This window comes from Myotis daubentonii, chromosome 3, assembly GCF_963259705.1.
Source record: "Myotis daubentonii chromosome 3, mMyoDau2.1, whole genome shotgun sequence".
Classification (NCBI taxonomy): domain Eukaryota; kingdom Metazoa; phylum Chordata; class Mammalia; order Chiroptera; family Vespertilionidae; genus Myotis; species Myotis daubentonii.
In genome coordinates this window covers 8,671,963-8,690,327 of record NC_081842.1, presented here as the reverse complement: position 1 = coordinate 8,690,327, position 18,365 = coordinate 8,671,963, and the positions used below count along the sequence as shown (strand labels likewise).

General features: G+C 59.3%; 1 protein-coding gene across 1 annotated transcript in view; it reads left to right on the top strand.

Annotated features, from left to right (window-relative positions):
• The window catches only part of TSPEAR (thrombospondin type laminin G domain and EAR repeats), a 55,192-nt gene extending 43,101 nt beyond the window's left edge, over window positions 1-12,091 (top strand). Inside the window, exons 10-12 of the mRNA XM_059686680.1 lie at window positions 5,492-5,679; window positions 8,242-8,343; window positions 11,525-12,091. Coding sequence (XP_059542663.1) covers window positions 5,492-5,679; window positions 8,242-8,343; window positions 11,525-11,678 — 444 coding nt within the window. The 3' untranslated portion in view covers window positions 11,679-12,091. The remainder of the gene's footprint in view (window positions 1-5,491; window positions 5,680-8,241; window positions 8,344-11,524) is intronic.
• The last annotated feature ends 6,274 nt before the right edge of the window (window positions 12,092-18,365 follow it).

Genomic DNA, 18,365 nt, shown 5'->3' with positions numbered 1-18,365 from the left:
CACGGGAAACGGAGGCTCAGGAGTTATCGGACTTGCTCTCGACAGAACTTGGATTGGAACCCAGCTGTGCCGTTGCTTTATTCAGCGTTGGGCAGGGTCTTTCTCGAATGCTCCTTATGGTCATTGCTGTGGTGCCTACGCACGCGGAGACTCGGGGACAGCGCAGCCGTCCTGTGAGGGGAGGAGGTGCTGGGGGCGTGCGTGCTGGTCTGAAAGGGCCCAGCAATCGGCGGGCCTGGGTCTGCCCAGGGGGACGGGATCTCTGACTGGAATTAGCCTGAGGAGGTGCAAATGCGTCTGGGTTGGGGGGGACGGGACAAGGCTGCTGTGGGAAAGCAGGTTCCCAAGGACGCCCGACTGGACTAGCGGGGACAGAATGAGAATGTGGCCTGGAGCCGCAGGGCAAGGGCCGCGTGGAGGTCCGGGCAGGGGTGCAGGCAACAGGCCGACGGCTGTGTTTGCGGACACTCCGTAGGCTCTAAGTTAATTGCATGCGTCACCGAGGCCCCATGGTGCCTGGGAAGCAGGCGGGATGGCAGCGCCCCGGTGAGCGGTGAGGTGAGCAGTGAGCGTGCCCGCCCAGGAGGGCTTGGGGCTGTGCAGCTGCAGCTCGGCACCCTGGGAGCTTGGGGAGGTGGGCGGTCTGGAAGGGATTTGAGTGGTATGGAAGGAGGGACAATCGTAGGAACCGGAGACTTTGTTCTGGAAGAAGACTCAGGTGATGGTTTCCACGTCTCCAGCAGGCGCGCTGGGGCCGGAGCAGAGCTCTGTGGTGTCCTGGGAGCAGGGCCGCAGCCTGGCACAGAGGGGCAGCTGGTGGCTTTGGTCAACCAGGCCAGGTTCTTGGCAGGGCCAGTCCATTATGTGATGGGGGGGGGCGGGGGGGGGGCGCCTCCTGTGGTGGGTTGGGGGTCATTCTGGAGATTGCCATCCTACGGCTACCAACACGGTGATCCTAAATCGCCTACATTTGAACAGAAAGGTGCAATACGACAAAAGGCCGATTTAGGAAGGTCTTCCTTGCAGCACATCCCCCAGGGCCACTACCGGAAGCCCCAGGCCCCAGGACACGCCTGCCGGCAGCAAATCCAGCCACAGCCTTCCTCACACTCAACAGACTCAGACAACTCAGGGTGCCCGGGGGTCGGACAGGAGACCTGAGACACGGAGGCTAAAGTGCACACACAGACCCTCACAGGGAGAAACTGAGCTAGTTCCCGAAGCAGAAGAGGATTCGTACAAATTGTCATTGTCACCCTGGCTGGTGTGGCTCAGTGGCTAGAGAGTCAACCCATGGACTGAGGGTCCGGGTTTGAGACTGGTCAAGGGCACACACTTGGGTTGCAGGTTCGATCCCTGGCCCCAGTCAGGGTGTGTGCGGGAGGCAACCAATCGATGTGTCTCTCTCTTTCCCCCTCCCCTGCTCTTTCCACTCTCTCTAAAAAGCAATAGAAGAAATATCACCGAGTGAGGATTAACAAAACAAAAAAAGGGCCAGGACAAGACGCTGAAGGGAAGGCAGGAGGAGGGGTCCGGAAGGTGGTTACAGGACCCACCCATGGGGATGTCGATGATGGCAGACAAGCCGGCCTGGAAGGAGGTGGCCACTGCATTTTCAGGTGGCATCTGTGAGCCAGCTTAGTCTGTGCCCAGTCCTGGACAGGGGCATCCTCAGAAGGGAGGCGGAGGCAGAGGGCAGAAATGGGCCAGCTGCACGAGGTGAAGGCCCGTCCCTGCGATGTGACCCTGAGGAGCGTGGGCCGAGGGCAGGAGAGAAGCATCCAGGAGCAGGTGGTGGGAGCAGGACCTCTGTGGCCATGAGGGAGGTCTCTAGCCCTAGGGCAGAGCTGTCCCAGGAGCCAGCACTGCTGCTCCGATGGACGCCCAGGGCACTGCGGCCGCCCAAGCTCTGAGGGCATCCACCAGCTTTGTTTCCTGCCTGAAGGCCTCCTCTTACAAGCCGCATCTGTTCACACCTCGCAATAATTCCTCCAACTCCACAGAATTCCACTTTGCTGTGTTGCCAGCATTTTGTATTGTGTTTAAGTCCTTTCAAGCCTTGGAGATGCCTCGATGTGTTTACTGTTTGGTGTGGAGTTTGGTGTGACCGTGAGCTTTGAAGCAGGAGAGGCAGGGTGCTCGGAGACATGTGGGGGGAGAGGTGCTGGCATCGCGGGGGCCCCTTCGCAGGGTTCGGGGCGCAGGTTTGGGCCGTTTGCAGAGCTGTGCACCCTGCCCTCGCTGGCAGGAGCGGCGGTGGGCCTGGGGGACGCGGAGCTGCTGCTCCTGGGGAATCCGGGCTCGCAGGGCTTTGGGTCCAGATGTGAGTGGAGGCTGGCTGCCCACCCACCAGGGACTCCAGGACCCTCCCTCCAGGTGGCAGAAACCCAGGCCCCAGCCACTGGTCCTCATCATCTGGGACCAAAGGAGGCCTGAGCTGGGCGTGTCCAGGAGGGAACGGCTCTGTGCATGGAGCCCAGCCTCCGGCTGCTGGGGTGTCTGCTCCCTGAGTGAAGGCAGTGGGGTTGCGGGGCTGTGGTCATGTGATCAAATGGAGGCCCAGGTGGAGGGGGCAGGGATGAGGAGGGGACATGGTAAGGGCGGGGAGAGGGGCGCCGCTGACCAAGGTTCTGGGTTCAGGGTTCGCTGCCTTGGGAGGTGGGGCTGATGGCTAAGTCCCTGGTGGACCTGAGGGCCCAGAGCCGGGGAGGCTTGGGGCAGAGGGTGGCTGAGTGCCCAGGGCCCCCAGGAGAGGGTCAGTGATGGAGGGAGCGTTGAGCCAGGCAGGTGGATGGGGCGCATGGAGCTGCTGCACGGAGTGGCCAGCGGGTGTGCAGGTGGCGGGGAAGCTGTGGGCTTGTTGGAAACTGTCTCCACCAAGAATCTAAATGTCCAGAAGCAAATGAAAAGAAAGAAAGAGGCAAGAAAGTTGGTTAAGATCCACCTCTGTAAGGAGGGTGGCGTGAGAGAGCACCCCCTGTGGTCCCCACGCCCAGGAGGGACCTGGGAGGGGCCGGGCTCAATGCAGGCGGATGCTCCAGGGAGAGGGTGCTTTCTCCTGTGACATCCGCTGGCTCTGGGAGGCAGGAGCTGAGAGTGTCCCCACCCCCCTGCCCTCTCCTGGGCACTCCCACCCCCTTGGTTCTTTGCTCCATCCAAGCTGGAACCCGAGGACCTTGCCCACACTGGTCCGATGACCCCGGGAGCCCACCCACCCTCGAGGGGGGCTGTCAGGGGCTCCAGGGCTCCAGGCGGCACCATCCCCCCAAGAGGTGCTCCCGAGCCCCCCGGGCGCCATGCCAGGCTGGCAGGGCAGAGCAGGGCTCTGGGGGGATTCCCTTGGAAGGAGGGAAGGAGGGGAGAGCCGGCCCAGCCCAGCAGGTGCCTCAGGCTGGTGCAGCCCCAGGCAGCTTCAGACCTGCTTCCCAGTGTGGGGAGCCCAGCCTCTGGCCCAGGGTGCAGGTGTTGGCCCCGCTCTGGGGTGCTCCTGGCAGCCACGCTGTGGGGATGAGGGATCGCTGACAATAGTGACTGTGACCCAGCCAGCCCCATGCAGGTCTCTGCTAGCCTGTGGCCAGATCAACTACAGAGCGCCTGTTCCATTTGAATTCTAGAGAAACAAGGAATGATTTTTTAGTAAAAGCATGGCCTGAGTATTGCATGGGATACACAAGTCCCGGAAAATTGTTTCTCTGAAATTCGCATGGAACGAAGCTCCTCATATTTGCTGTATTGGCTCCAACTGGCTGGGCACACGGAGCAGAGGCGGATGACAGCCCCTCTGAGCCACGCCCACCTGACACTCCTCCCTGCCCCCCCCCCGCCCCCGCCACACCTCAGGGCCTCTTCTTCCCCTGCTGCCAGTGCCCCAGCACCCTCCCGGGTCCCCTTTTGTCACCCTTATGCTGGGGCTCAGGAGAAGGGAGCGGTCTGGTCCAGTGGCTCAGAGCCCCACGAAGTCCTGGGGGAAATCCCCTCTTACAGCTCCTGGCCCCTGAACTGTGGAGGAGTGCCCGTGTGCACGCATGCATGCAGGAGTGTGTGCACAGGTGTGTGTACATGCAGGTGTGTGCACACAGGTATGTGCATTTACTCGTGCACACATGTGTGCTGTTTCCCATTGACATGGTCTCCCCAGCACAGGTCAGAGGAGCTGGGATCTACTAGTAACAGTCTGACATCTCCTGTTGGGTTTCTGCGAAGTCACCGCCGTATGCGTGTGACTCTCTGCCCCGTGTGGGTCTGTCACTGTCGCTGTCTGTGAATAGCCACCGGGCGGGTGATGCTGAAGGCCCCTACGGCGCCCAGTGTCCGAGCCTGCTGCTCAGAGGTCGTGGGGCGCCCCAGGGGAAGAATGGTGCCACCTCCCGGAGCCGCGTGTAGGAGAGGACAGGCTGATCCAGAAAGGCCTTACCAAGCTGCTGGCCCCCGAGGGATCAGGGACCGCCAGGTGTCTGGTTCCGGTCCTTGTCCTAGGGAGTCAGCCTTTGGCTTAACCTTACTTGGCTCCGCTCCTCAGGACCCATCCAGACCTGTTTCTAGAGCTCCTGGCTCCGAGCCCAGCTTAGGGGCCCCCAGGAGTGTTCTCAGACAGCAGCTACCTGGGCTGGGCTGGGCCGAGGCGGACAATGTCGCCCTCTGCTGGGCGTGGGGCAAAACACTGTCCCCTGCCACAGTGCCCTGCCAGGGTCTCCCTCTCTCACCCCTGGGCCTCTCCAGGCACCTGCCCCTCGCTCCCCAGGAAAATGTCTCCTTTCGTTTCTGCCCTGCCCTCTCCCCAGAGCTCAGCCAGGGCCTGGATCTGGGTTTCTCTGGTCCTCCCCTCCCCCTGCACCAGCACCGCCGCTAGGCCCGAGATGCTGGCCGTGAGCTGCCCATCACCTTCCTCCTCGTGGGCCCCACACGCAAATCAGCTCATGCAGCTCGCGGTCGGGGGCACAGGCTCCACAGCTGGCCACTCGCGCCAAAGCCCAGCCCTGTTGACCCTGCACACCTCAGCCTCGAGGGTGACAAGTGATTTGGGAGCAACAGTGTGCACGGGAACCCAGAGATGGGGCTGTGGGGAGACCCAAAGGAGAACCGCAGGCAGGAACAGCTCATAGTGAGAAACACAAGAGGCACCTACAGGTTGCTTCAGAGTTCAGGGCCAGACTGGAGGAAGCAGGGAGGGCTCCCTGGAAGAGGTGTGGTAGCAGCTAGACCTTGAAGGAAGGGCAGCACTGGGGCTTGGGGGAGTGGGTGGCACAGATGGCTAAGAAGCAGTCACCCCAGATGTGGCACAGTTCAGGTACAGGCACAACTGGCACTCCTGTTTGTAAAGGGAGTGAGAGTCGCCGCCTTGGGAAACTGAGCGAATCCAGGCTGGAGAGCGGGGACCTTGCCCGACGAGCTCGGCGGGGTGTGTGTGTGTGTGTGTGTGTGTGGCGTCACTTGGCGGCTCCTGCCGTCTCTGTTCATGAGTGTGCCCTGCCCCCCTCTCCTTCCCGCCCAGACATTTGGCGCCGCGGACTGGGAAGTCTTCCATATTGGAGACAGGATCTTTCTGGCTGTTGCCAACAGTCACAGCTACGATGTGGAAATGCAAGTGCAAAATGACTCCTACGTCATCAACTCGGTCATCTACGAGCTGAACATCACCGCACAGACATTTGTCAAGTTCCAGGAGATCCCGACCTGCAGGTATGCGGAGCCATAACTGGCTGGGAGGGAGGGCGAGGCCGGCGGGCACAGGATCGGCTCGGCCGACAGCGACCTCCCCCGCTGCGCTCCCCACCGAGCCCACCCAGAGGAGGCGGCAGCCCAGCCTCGTGACGGTCCCCAAAGCCACACGCCGTGGCCACCAGCACAGAAGGCTGCCTGCGTCCCTCGTCGGTGGGCGTGGCCTCACTCCTGCATGGTGAATGGCTTCTCCAGGGCCAGTGGAGGGATTGGGTGGCTCATGTTTATAATCTTGACTCTAATTCCTTTGAAACAGTGTGGTTCGTTTGTATTAAATTCACAGGTATGTGCAACCATCACCACAGGTGACTTTAGAACATCACATGCCTGAGAAAGAAGCCCCTGCCTTTCACTGTCACCCCTCCCCCTGGTCCCCAGCCCCGGGCACCCCCCGTCGGCTGCCGGTCCCCGCGGACCCCTGTGGTGGACATTCACACACAAGAACACGCGTCATGCTACGTTCCTTGTGTGGCCAAGTGATAGGCATCGTGCGGACAGGCCACATTTCTCTCGCCCAGTTGTCCGTTGATGCACAAGTAGGTCATTTCCACCTTTTGACTAAATGCAGTTGTTCTAAAGAATAAAAAGAAAACCCTCAGAGGATAGTCAGGGTAACTGCTGTCACGCTGCTCCAGCCAAGCAGGGCGCCACCCCGCCCACGGTCTTCCTCCCGGCGAGGCCAGGCGGCCCCCGCGGTGCGCGGGGTGCGGGCTGTGAACGGCTGCTGCTCGCGGCTTTCCCACGGGTCTTGGTTTCAGAACCCAGTTACGACTGGAGGAACAACTCACGTGGAAGGACACCACGGACCCTTCCCAGGGCCACGCCTCCCAGGCCACTCCTCAGTGAGCACAGTTGTGGCCTCCACTTTGGGGCTGAATCATAAGTGGCCATGGCTGGAAGGGGCCAAGACGTGATCCTGGCCAATGGGAGAAGGGAGGTGTGAGGTGCGCCAGGGTCCCTGCCGGCCTCAGCCATCCCTGCATGCCCCCAGTACCTCCTAGACACCCCCTCACTCCCGGGGTCCTGCCTGAGCACCCTGCTCTAGGCCAGAGCTCTCAGTCCCCACCGGGAGGGAACCTGCAGTGAGTCTCCACCAGACAGGGGCCCTCTGCTGCCCGACCAGGCCTCCGCCCACGGCCACCAGACACAGACTCACTGGCCGGGCCTCGGCGTCTGACTGACTAGGGTGTGGCTGCAGCCTCAGTTTCCTCACCTGTAAAGTGGGCACAGGGCCTGCAGTCACCAGAGAGGTGATGGTGGGGCCTCCCGGAGGGACAGGGCTCTGGGTGGTCTCCCAGGAAGTTATCTGCCAGAGCCCTCAGAACTGACCAAGTCCGTGCACAGGCTCATCCTTCGCCGATTCAGGAGCTTCTCGACTAAGAATGCACGTGTCCGTTTGCGACAAGAAACACAGCTTCCCAGTGTAGGGGCGTTTCTACGTGGGCACCTTATTGGTGTCCGGGAAGGAGTGGGAAGGGGAGGGGGGATGGCCACTTTCCTCACGTGTCCACCTCCAGGGTGCTGCCAGCCCTTAGGAATGCCCCTGAGCTTGGCACTTTTCTGATTATATCAACCTCTTCAAAGCGAAAGACTTTGTACCCGTTTCATAGCAGCACCATTCACACTTGCAACCCAAGTGTCCATCGACGGGTGAAGGGATAAGCAACTGTAGATAGTATTCAGCCTTAACGAGGAATGAAATTCCAACAAGGCTGCCGTATGGGAAAACCTAGAGGACAAGATGCTGAGTGAAATAAGCCGGACACACAAAGACTAGAACGTTCCGGAGATGGATGGTGGTGGTGGTTGCACAACACTGTGAATGTGCTTAATGCCACTGAGCTGTGCACTTAAAAGTGATTAAAATGAGCCCTGCTGGAGTGCTCAGTTGGTTGAGCATCGTCCCATGCACCAAAAGGTTGCCGGTTCAACTCCCAGCCAGGGCACATACCTGGGTTGCAGGTTTGATGCCCGGATGGCAGCCCATCGATGTCTCTCTCTCTCTCTCTCTCTCTCTCTCTCTCTCTCTCTCTCTCTCAGCACATCCTTGGGTGAGGATTTTTAAAAATTGTTAAAATTTTATATGTATTTTACTACAATTAAACACTTTTTTTTAATTTCAAGTGAATGACTAAACTCCCTGTGTGGCTGAGAAAATCACTCCCTTCAGGCCTGGCCCCTCCTCTGTGGGTTTGAGGTGGGGCCTGGGCCCCAAGTTCTGGGATTAGGAGAACTGGCTGGAAACTAGCATCCAAGCTCTGGGGTACCTCAGGCTCCATGCCCTAATGCTGTCCCCTAACATTGGCCCCTAGTGCCTGTCCCCTAACATTGCCCCCTAGTGCCTGTCCCCTAACGTTGGCCCCTAGTGCCTGTCCCCTAACATTGGCCCCTAGTGCCTGTCCCCTAACATTGCCCCCTAGTGCCTGTCCCCTAACGTTGGCCCCTAGTGCCTGTCCCCTAACATTGCCCCCTAGTGCCTGTCCCCTAACGTTGGCCCCTAATGCTGTCCCCTTGTTCCCGCAGTGCCCTGGATTGGGAGTTCTTCTCAGTGGGCGAAGATTACTTCTTGGTGGTTGCCAACTCCTTTGACGGAAATACCTTCTCAGTAAACAGTATTATTTACAGGTAAACAGCTTGGGAAGGCGGCACCCTTCTCCCCACCTGGTTCACCTGGGGTAGACTCCCCTTCCCTGCCCAGTCCCGGTCATGCCCTGGGTCAGCCAGGTGACCCCAGTCAGGCCGATGCTCACATCCTTGAGCCTGGCCGGGTGCAGTGTGCAGACACAGGATCCTATCACATGTTCCCACCCAGGACGCCGCAGGTCTCCGCACGTGTCGCCCGCCTTCGGGAACAGGTCACGTCCTCACACGGGCACGGCGCCACCCTTGCTCCGTTCACTCTGGCTGTGGCTCACGTATTGTAAGCACAGCGCTTGGGTTTTCCGGTCCCGTTTCCAGCTGCTTTTTGTGACAATTTCTGTGTCTAGCCACCCGGCCAAACCACCAAACGATCAACTCTGACCGTTTTGGGGAGCAGAGGCACGAGGGAGTCCTGAGAACACAACTGCCTCTGTGAATACCAGCCACTTGGCCTCTTTCCTGCTCGCGTTTTCGCTGTTTGCCTGGTGTTCCCAGGAGCTGGAGCCTCCAGGAGACCCGTGAGGCCAGCAGTGCGCCCGGCTGACGCGGTGAGCGCAGGCTCAGGCCGCGGGGCTGAGCAGGACGGAGGACGGGCTGAGTCCGCTGGTCCCGTGGGCCGGCCTTCCCCCGCCTGCGGCCTGGCTCTTCTCTGTTAATCGGTTGACGCAATGACTTCTGAGAGGTTTCCTCGAATTCCTGGGACCAGTGCCACTGGATCCTATGTAATTACTTACTATGCCAGTGGCTACCGATTGTTTCGGAATGATTTAAGAGCTTTGCGTCTTATTAGGAACTGAAATTGCTCTGTGGTTTTCTTCTGGGGCCGTACCTCTACCCAGGTTGAGGTGGAGCCTGACTCAATAGGTACCTGCTACCAACTTGTCCGCCCACGCCTCTGGGCGGGAGAGCTTCGATAGTGGGATTTAGCTATTTCCTTTGTGATTAGGTCACACCCCGTCCTAAAGCCACCTGGGCCAGGTCCCTTTTCCAGCGTCTCCCGTGGTCACTGGCGTAACCAGGTTTTCCGTCTCTTCTTGAGACAATTTTGGTCACCTATGTTTTACTAGGAAAATCAACTTTCTTTAGGCTTTCTAATTTTTTTTGCTGTAGAGTGTTCAACATGGCAGCATAATTTTAAAATTAATTAAAATTTAGTAAGACTAAATTTTCAAACATGGCCAAGAAAGATTGGAAGAATGAAAACAGCGAAGGAGGCTCTGACGGCGTGCCAGGAAAGCCGTGTGGCTTTCGCAGAAATGAACCTGTAGGGGGGGTGTAATACACTCCACAAGAAAGCCAATAATTACGGCCATTTAATGTGATAAACATTGTATTTCAGTTCAATGAAAAAAGGATGCAGTACTTAGTAAAATAATTTGTATATCGTTTTCTGTCCATCTGGAAGAAAATAAAGCTCTATTCCTGCTTCATATTATATAAAAAAATAAGTTTTATGAGGATTAGGCATCTAAATGTAAAAAAGATGAACTATAGAAATATTAGGGAAAAGCTAAGATGATTTTTTATAACCACAAAGTTGTACAAGAAGACATGGTGATCTCCTTAAACAAGGCTGGAAATAGGTCACCTGGCTGGCTACCTACCTTTAAAAGTTTTAAATGGAAAAAGACATCCTATTCAAAATCAAAAGACAAACTTTGCCCTAGCTCAGTGGTCGGCAAACTGCGGCTCGCGAGCCGCATGTGGCTCTTTGGCCCCTTCAGTGTGGCTCTTCCACAAAATACCACGTGCAGGCGCGCACGTATAGTGCGGTTGAAACTTCGTGGCCCATGCGCAGAAGTCGGTATTTTGTGGAAGAGCCACACTCAAGGGGCCAAAGAGCCGCATGTGGCTCGCGAGCCGCAGTTTGCCGACCACTGCCCTACCTGGTTTGACTCATTGGATAGAGTGTCAGCCTGCGGACTGAAAGGTCCTGGGTTCAATTTCGGTCAAGGGCACACGCCCAGGTTGCAAGCTCTATCCCCAGTGTGGGGCGTGCAGGAGGCAGCCGATCAATGATTCTCTCTCATCATTGATGTTTCTATCTCTCTCTCCCTCACCCTTCCTCTCTGAAATCAATAAAAATATATTAAAAAATAAAAATAAATAAAAGACAAACTTTACCACACTTACGACAGAAAAGGAACCCCTACAAAGTAATAAAATATTTTTTTAATTCAGAAAAATGGGCAAAATATTATGAACAGGAATTTTCAGACGAAAACAATGAAAGATGTGAATAAACACTGGATGTTGTTATTCTCAAAGCAGGAGGATGACACATTCTCTTTCCTGCATTCTTCTGGGGGTGGTGCGTGGAAGCGGGGGGGGGGGGGGGGGGGGCGGGGGGAGGGGGCGGGGAGCGGAACCCCGGCCCTTTCCCATCAGGGCAGGGACCGCCGGCCTTTCTGGAAAGTAGTCTGGAAAAATAACAAAATTAAAACGACTCCTGCCTTTGAGCCCGGCACCCGCTGCGAGAGCGCCACCCTACAAAAGTTGGAACCACCTGCCGGTAAATCCCTTTTGAAGGCAAAACCCGGAAGCCGCTGACGGCATGAGCAGCGGGCCACGGGCCGGGTTCCGGGTCCAAACTGGGGGGGCAGGGAGGTGCAGAGCAGTGTGCGGGGAGCGTGCTTCCTTCGCTGAAAAGCAGGGTGCCGTACCCATGTGGTGGCAGGTGTGTGTCTGAGGGCAGGCGCCTCGATGTCAGCTGTGACCCAGGAGTGGGGACGGTGTGGGCTTAGTTACCCACCAACACTGCCAGGACCCTTCCCTGCCACTGCCCCCTCCCACCCCCACCCCCAGGTGGCAGAGTCCCCAGGGCATTCTGGCTGGGACCAGTGTCTGGGTGGCTATGAGGAGCTGCAGGGTGGTGGACAGGGCAGGTTCCTCCTTCCAGGCCTCAGTTTCCCCTTTTGCAGGCTCCTCGTCTAGCTCTCTGAGCGTATAACCAGGCAGCTGTGCCGCCCGGGGACATGTGGCCCCTCCGTGCTGTGCACAGCGGGGAGGCCGGGGGAGGCCTGGGGAAGAGCACGGAGGGCCAGGCTGCCCACTGGGTGGGGCAGGAGCCGGGGAGTCACAGCCTGGACGTGCGGGCAGCTTCTCCCCGCCCTGCCAGCCGCCCGGCACAGACCGCCCGCCCCAGGCTGACGTGTCTCTCCCGCAGGTGGCAGGGGTACGAAGGCTTTGTGGCTGTGCACAGCCTCCCGACCTTCGGCTGCCGGGACTGGGAGACCTTCCGCACCACGGCCGGCTCCTACCTCGTCTACTCCAGCGCCAAGGAGCCCCTCTCCCGGGTGCTGAAGCTCAGGACAGGGTGACGGGCCTGGCCCCCGGGAACAGGACCCACCTCACTGCACCCCAGAGCCCCCCGAGAAGCCCTGGGGCCTCTGGGGAGATGCTCCTCGCTTCCAGGGCTGCCGTCTCGCCGTCCTGGCCCTCCCCCAACCGGAGACGTCGGTCACCTCTCTGGCCTGGTGCCCCGCGTGGACAGATGCCGGTGGCTCGTGGGTGTTCGCCTGGAAACCAGAGCTGCCCTGCGGGGGTGTCGCTTTACAGGAAAGTTCATACAACTGTTTACCTCACACACAGAAGCCGGTCACCTTCCCTGCGGCGTCAGTTTGGGGCCCGGCCACGCGGCCCTGGTTGTCGAGCCCAGACGGGGAGCAGGCGTGAGGCTGTCCTACACGTTCATGCAGCTATTTATTGTTCGTTGTCTACACTGAAATATATTTATGACTCTTTACACGGAGCAGGGCTGCGTCTGCATGTTTCTGGGGGCCTCCGCGCTCTGTGAGCACGCCCTGGGGCCTCGCTCTGCCACCAAAGCAGAGGACCCCTCAGGCCCCTAGTCACCAGTGCCGTCGGGGGACACCTCTCCTACACAGAGCTGCTTCCTGCAGCCTCAGTTTACCCCTCGCTGCAGCTGGTGGGTGTGCAGGATGGACTGGGCTGCCTCCTCGGGCCAGTGCTCCCTTGGTTCCGCCTTAACACCCCGAACCCTCCACCAGGGGGCCTCCTGCCTCCCTGGGATGCTGCTGGGGTGACAGGACACCCTGGGAACCTGGAGGGGGAGGAGGGGCGGGGCCGGCACCACCCAGGCCTCGGGCACCAGCTTTGCTGGGGAGGCCGTGGGGTCCACGTGGAGCCAGGAGACCACCGGTGGTCACAAGGCCAGGCCCATCCCGCTGTCCACGCCGCCTGCCCTGGGAGGCGACTGCCGCAGGAGGGATGTGGGAGCCAGAGCTGAGCAGCAGGCAGGCCCCACGCTGGGGTGAACGCTCTGCCGTTTCCTCGTTAAAGCTCTCAGTGATTTTTGCCCAAGATCACACAGCCAGGGCACAGTGGCGGCTCCGGCCCCCAGAGCCCTGGCTCCCCGTGGTCCGTTCCCCACGAGGACAGGGCGGGCGCCCCACAGCCGGGGGGGGCGGGGGGGGAGGCCTACACTGCGTCCAATCAGATCGGGGTTTCCAGGCCCTAAGCAGGGCCCTTCTGACTTCTGAAGGCTGAGATTTTTCTAGAGCCTCGTCCATGCCTTGGGGAGGGTGGGGCTGACCCCAGACAAGGATGTCCCCACCCCAAGGAGAAGAGCAAAGGGCAGGGGTGGGGGCGGGGAGAGGTCTGGGGCCAGGCCAGGGGACCTGTGAGAGAGAAGTCCCGGCGCCTGCACCCCCTGGAATCCCACAGGCGTGGACCTTCCCCCACTCCCACCCCCGGACACACTCATTAGTCATTATTTTGGAGAAGGAAGATGTGCCCTTCACCCCAAGTCAGGCCCCACTGCAGCAGCCCGTGTCCCTGCGAGACCCCACATTTCTGCCGTCGCTGTCCCTTAGGCCTGGCAGTATCCCTGCCCTGGGCAGCCAGGGCCCCAGAGTGTTTAGTCCCTCCCACCTGCCACTTCCCAATCCCTGAGCCTCAATGTGCCCCTGGGGGAGGGGCCAGCTGGGCACTGCCCATGGCCTCCAAGCACGCCCCCTTCACAGCTTCTCTCTCTCTGGGTAACCCAGGCGTCCAGTTTTCTCTCTGCCCTGAGGGTGTCACTACAGGGTCTGGCTCACCGCAGGGACAGGGTAGGGGGGTGGGGGGGAGGGATTGGCGCCCAGAGAGGAAGGAGGCAGGCACAGCGGGGAGCCACCACGACCCTGCCGAGGACTTCCTCCGCAAGCCACCGGTGCCACCTCGCCTCGGCACAATATCCCATCTCTTCTACTGGGTGGAAACAAAAACCACACATCAAGACTTGTTTAGATTATGGATGCAAACAAGAGAAGGGAAATGCAGAGAACACTGAAATATTTACGTCTTTTCAAGTAAGGCGGTCTGGTTTTTGTCCGGCTGATAAACGGGTCGCAGAGCAGCTTGCGATTGCACGTGAACTTGCGTATGGTTTGACGTGCTACGTTCTTGTCTTTTTGACAAGCGTGTTGTGTTTCCTGTGCAAGAGTCCCCACTCCGCTGAGCTGGGCACCTTTGTAAATCCACGGGGATTCTTCTCAACAGTCTCCACTGAGATAAACAGCAAACCCTTTAAGGACATCTCAGCACAAATTGTATTTTTATTTGGGGTGGCTCCTTCGAGGTCCCGGTTTCGGGAGAAAGGTTGTCCACAGCAATGTTTGCATCTGCTCCTGACTTCCAGGGCTCCCCCTGAACCCCGAGCAAGGCCAAGCACGGCCAGATGTGCGGAGCGGCCCCTGTTCCGTTGGCCCTGCCAAGCCGGGCGCTTCTGTCTCACCATCTGCCAGGTCGGGAAGTGGAGGGCTGCTGACCAGCTTCTCTTGTTCTCACCGTGGCCATCGCTCCTGGTGTCAGGGGCTGGGCTTTTCCTGTGGCGCCCGTTAACTTTGGCACCACCAATACCCTGCCCTCCGCCACACACACACACACACACACACACACACACACACAATGCCGGTCAAAATCCCAAAGCTTGCCCTTTTTAAAAAATATATATTTTATATTGATTTCAGAGAGGAAGGGTGAGGGAGAGAGATCTGGAAACATTGATGATGAGAGAGAATCATTGATCAGCTGCCTCCTGCATGCCCCCTACTGGGGACTGAGCCTGCAACCCAGGCATCAACCCAGGCCCGGAAACAAACCCGGGACCCTTCAGTCCTCAGGCCCGACGCTCTATCCACTGAGCCAAACCAGCTAGGGCCCAAAGCTTGCCTTTTTAATTAATGAAGTGATCCACGGAGCATTTCAAAGAATTAACAAGCAGGGCAGTGGGAAAAAACTTTGAAAAAATGAGGGAAAGCTTGGCCTCCAGGTATTAAATTCTACTAACATTAAACCATTCAACCTGGTATTGGCATAATTTGGTAAAGTTAAAGTTACAGATATTGGAAAGCAAAAGGTTCTAGAATAGATTCCTCCCCATCCCCCGCGCCCCCAATTTGGAGGAAATGCTTTACCTTTCTAAAGGTAAGACAATGGGAGAAAATGAAAGGGAAGAGGGAGATGACAGATAGATGGTTTCATATCCGTGGAGCATATACTGTTACGTTAATACATAAGGAAGTGGAGGTGAGACACCAGCACAGATGGTGATGCTCTTGGCACGCCCAGGGCTAAATTCATGCACAGTCCTCAGGGTCTGAGGAGCTCTAACAAACTAATGGACCCAATGCCCCACACAGGACCCAGAGCAGAGGGTGTGGGCAAACTTTCCCAACAGAAGACATCCCAGCGATGAAAACAGACTTAAGTTCTGACGAGTCACACCCACAGTCAAGAGTGAGTGCCGCATCAGCAGGCATCCCTGGGCCGGCGGCCATCGCGGTGACCAGGACCTGCCTGGGTCCTTCCCGGGGGCTGCTCAGCAGTTAAAATAGAGCCGGCACTTCCTCTTGGTTCGCGATAAGAATGCAAATGAGTGGCTTGAAAAATCTCAGTCTTGGTGGCCTCGTTGCTGTGACGTCCAGACCAACAGACTGATTTTTGAAGACGACTTCTCAGCCCAGGGCAAGGACAGGAAGCTTGGCGACCATTCTGAACCCTTGGTCCAGTGGCTTCTGCGGGGGCCACGGAGAGACCGCAAAGCACCCGGGAGCCTGGCGGGGGGCGGGGTCCAGCTGACCACCCGCAGGGCGACCCTCTGGTCAACACCACTAACTCCGAGATCTTCCACAGAGAGACAGCAGGACCCGGCCCGGGCGTCCAGAAGTGGGCGCAGAGAGGGTGGCAGCTGAGCCAGAGACAGTGGGGGTGCTGAGGGCTCTCAGGAGCAGGACAGCAGGTGCCTGCCCAAGGGGGGCACCTCCAGCTCACCCGGTGGATGGGGAGGGTGCCCTGGTGGGGCCTGGCAGGGCAGCACCTCAGAGCGGTGCTGGAGGGCCTGGCCTAGCTGCCCATCCTGCACGCGGCCCCCTCGGGGAAGTCCAGTGCAGAGGTGTCCGCTGCTCAGAGACGCCGCCAGGCCCTCGCCACTGACCTTCTGGAGGTCTGAGTGTGTGCGGTGGGCAGGGGTGAAGGAAGGAGGGCTGCAGGGCTGAGCAAGCATTCTCATCAGATCCCTGCCCCGGGCTGGCCGGGAGGCGGGAGTGGCTGTGACTTAATGTGATAAGAGACTTCAGTGGCTGACGGCTCTGTCTCCTGACTGTCTGGGGGCTCGCCTGCCGCAGTGACAAACTGAGTGAAAGAAGAGTCACCACGTCTGTAAATAAATGCGCTGGTCTCCCTTCGGGGTTTTCTCCGCATCTTAATCGCTCCGCCTTCCTGCCCGGCTGCTGACGTCTGCCTGCCGTCCACGGCTGCCTGGAGCCTGGTCACACCCCAGCTCAGCATTCACCAGCCCCTGCGACCTGGGACAAATCGTCTCACCGATCCGTGCCTCAGTTTCCCCAGCCATAGGGCCAGCTGTTAACACAGCCTCTGGAACCCGCTTTCCAGCTGGGTGGCCGCTCTCCACGACTCCCTGGTTTCTCCCTCCGCTGCTCTGCGGCCCTCCTTCCTCTCCCAGAGCCGCTGAGCTGGCAGGGAAGGTCCGCCCGGCGGCTTGCCACTCGGGGATGCTCTCTCCGCCTCTCTTTGCACAGAAAGCAGGCCAGCGTTGTCAGCTGCGCCTGGGAGGGGGGCCTGGTGGCCAACCCAGGTCCACTCCCTTTCCTGCCCGTGCTGTTGCCATGGTTACAGATGCAGCAACCCAGGGGCTCCGACGCTGCATCCCAGACTGGACTGTGAATCCGGCTGCCCTGCCTCCTCCCGCGCGGGCCCCTCCTCGGTCTGGGGTCTGGGGCTGAACCAAGGACTCACCTCCCGTGTTGGTGGCGCTCCAAGGCTCGTGTTTCCTGAGTGAGAACTCCCAGGCCCAGACGTCAGAGAGCGGATTCCAGCCCAGCTCTGCCCCAAACAAACCGCCTCCTGACTCGCCATCCCCCTCCAGTCCTCACAGCCTCGGGTTGAAATGGAAATGTTCTCTCTCGTGCCAGCCACTGTGAGCATCAGCCCCGGGTGGGCTGTCCAGGGACTTCACAGCTGCTGCCCCCTCCCCAGTGGCCGGCCGGCCCGGGGCCACCCTGAGGCCTGAGAGCGGCTGCTGACCTCCTTGCTGTGTCCCACAGGGTGTGCGTTTGGCCTCACCCCGTGACCCAGCCCCTCACGCCATGGGCTCGCAGGCCTGGCTCCGCTGCCTGGTCAGGTCTGCAGTTAGGGGGGGGCGGGGGCCGCAGAGGTGCAGACAACAGAATCCACTCCAGCCAATTTAAGCACAAGGAGATTTATTGAGGGCTCAGCGAGGCGGGAGGACAGTGGAATCAGACTTTAGACGGAACTTCCAGGAGGACTCCCAGCGCCACTCCAGGCTGCTGCCATGGCCGAGACCTGCCTCGAGTCCAGAACATTCCACCTCCCACAGCCTGTGCCAGCAGCCCTGCCTCCCCAGGTAACTCAGTCTAGGATCAAAGTCCCTGCAAATGCTTCTGTTGAGGACCCGCTGCAGGAGAGCCAGTCAGCAGGCAGGGCCGGTGCCCAGCGCCCATGTGGGTGCCCAGGGGCCTCTGCTCACTACACCCCTCTACCCCATGAGGAACCCCAAAGTTGTCTGGCCGGGACCCCCAGACCCTGTGAAGGGCCAGTTACCTGGATGGCAAAGAGAGCCGGGGAATGGGCCGGCGGAGGCACCCCTTTTTCCATGTCACCACCATTGTCAACACTGGTCCCCTGGACAGGGCCAGCCTGACCCTGGCCTCTACAGATGTAAGATGGGGTCAAACACTGGACTCAATGGTGTGGGGTGGGGTGGGGAAGGCTGCGCCAGTCAAGGGCCAGGAGGGCACCCAGGGGCCCATATTCAATATGGCAGCAAAGAATGTGGGGGTGCAGGCAGGGCATCATCCTAAGGGGTTCCTTGAGGGAGAGGAAGGAGGAGGGGAAGGGGGAGAAGAAAAGGGAAGAGGAGAGGGCTGTGCCCTGAAACCGTTCTCAGGCACCAGGGCTGGGAGCTCCATGAGCAGGGAGGAGCTGGGGGTCTTGGAGTTGAGGTCCTGGGGGTCTTCCTGGAGGGAGGTGTCCTCCCCTGGGAGACTCCATGAGGGGCGAGGAGCCCCAAAAGGCTGGAGGTGGGCAGCCCCTGATGGCTCTCGATGCAAGGGAGAGGACCCTTGAGTGCTCTAGGTCCTCGCCCACTACTCGCCCACCTCCCCGTCCCCACAGGGTCCACACCAAGGGAAGGTGGCCTTAGGCTGGGGGCCAGCAAAGGGGTGGGGAGGGGGAAAGCCCACCTACTCTCCATGCACCCCCTGAAGAGCCACGTGTGGTGACATCAGGCGTTGGATGATTTGGGGGTAAGAGCAAATGGAGTCCCTAGCAGCAAGGAGGGGCCCCCCAAAGTGCTGAGGCTGGCAGCACCCACAAGAGGCCTTGCAGGACCCTGACACTCCCTTCTACCCCTGGGCCTGTGCTGCTCTCTTCCCCTGACCCCGGGGTCACAGCCATCAGGGAGGCCCACAGGAGGTGAGCTCCTTGTGGGGTGGGACCCTGGCCCCCCCAGTGCACATGGGATG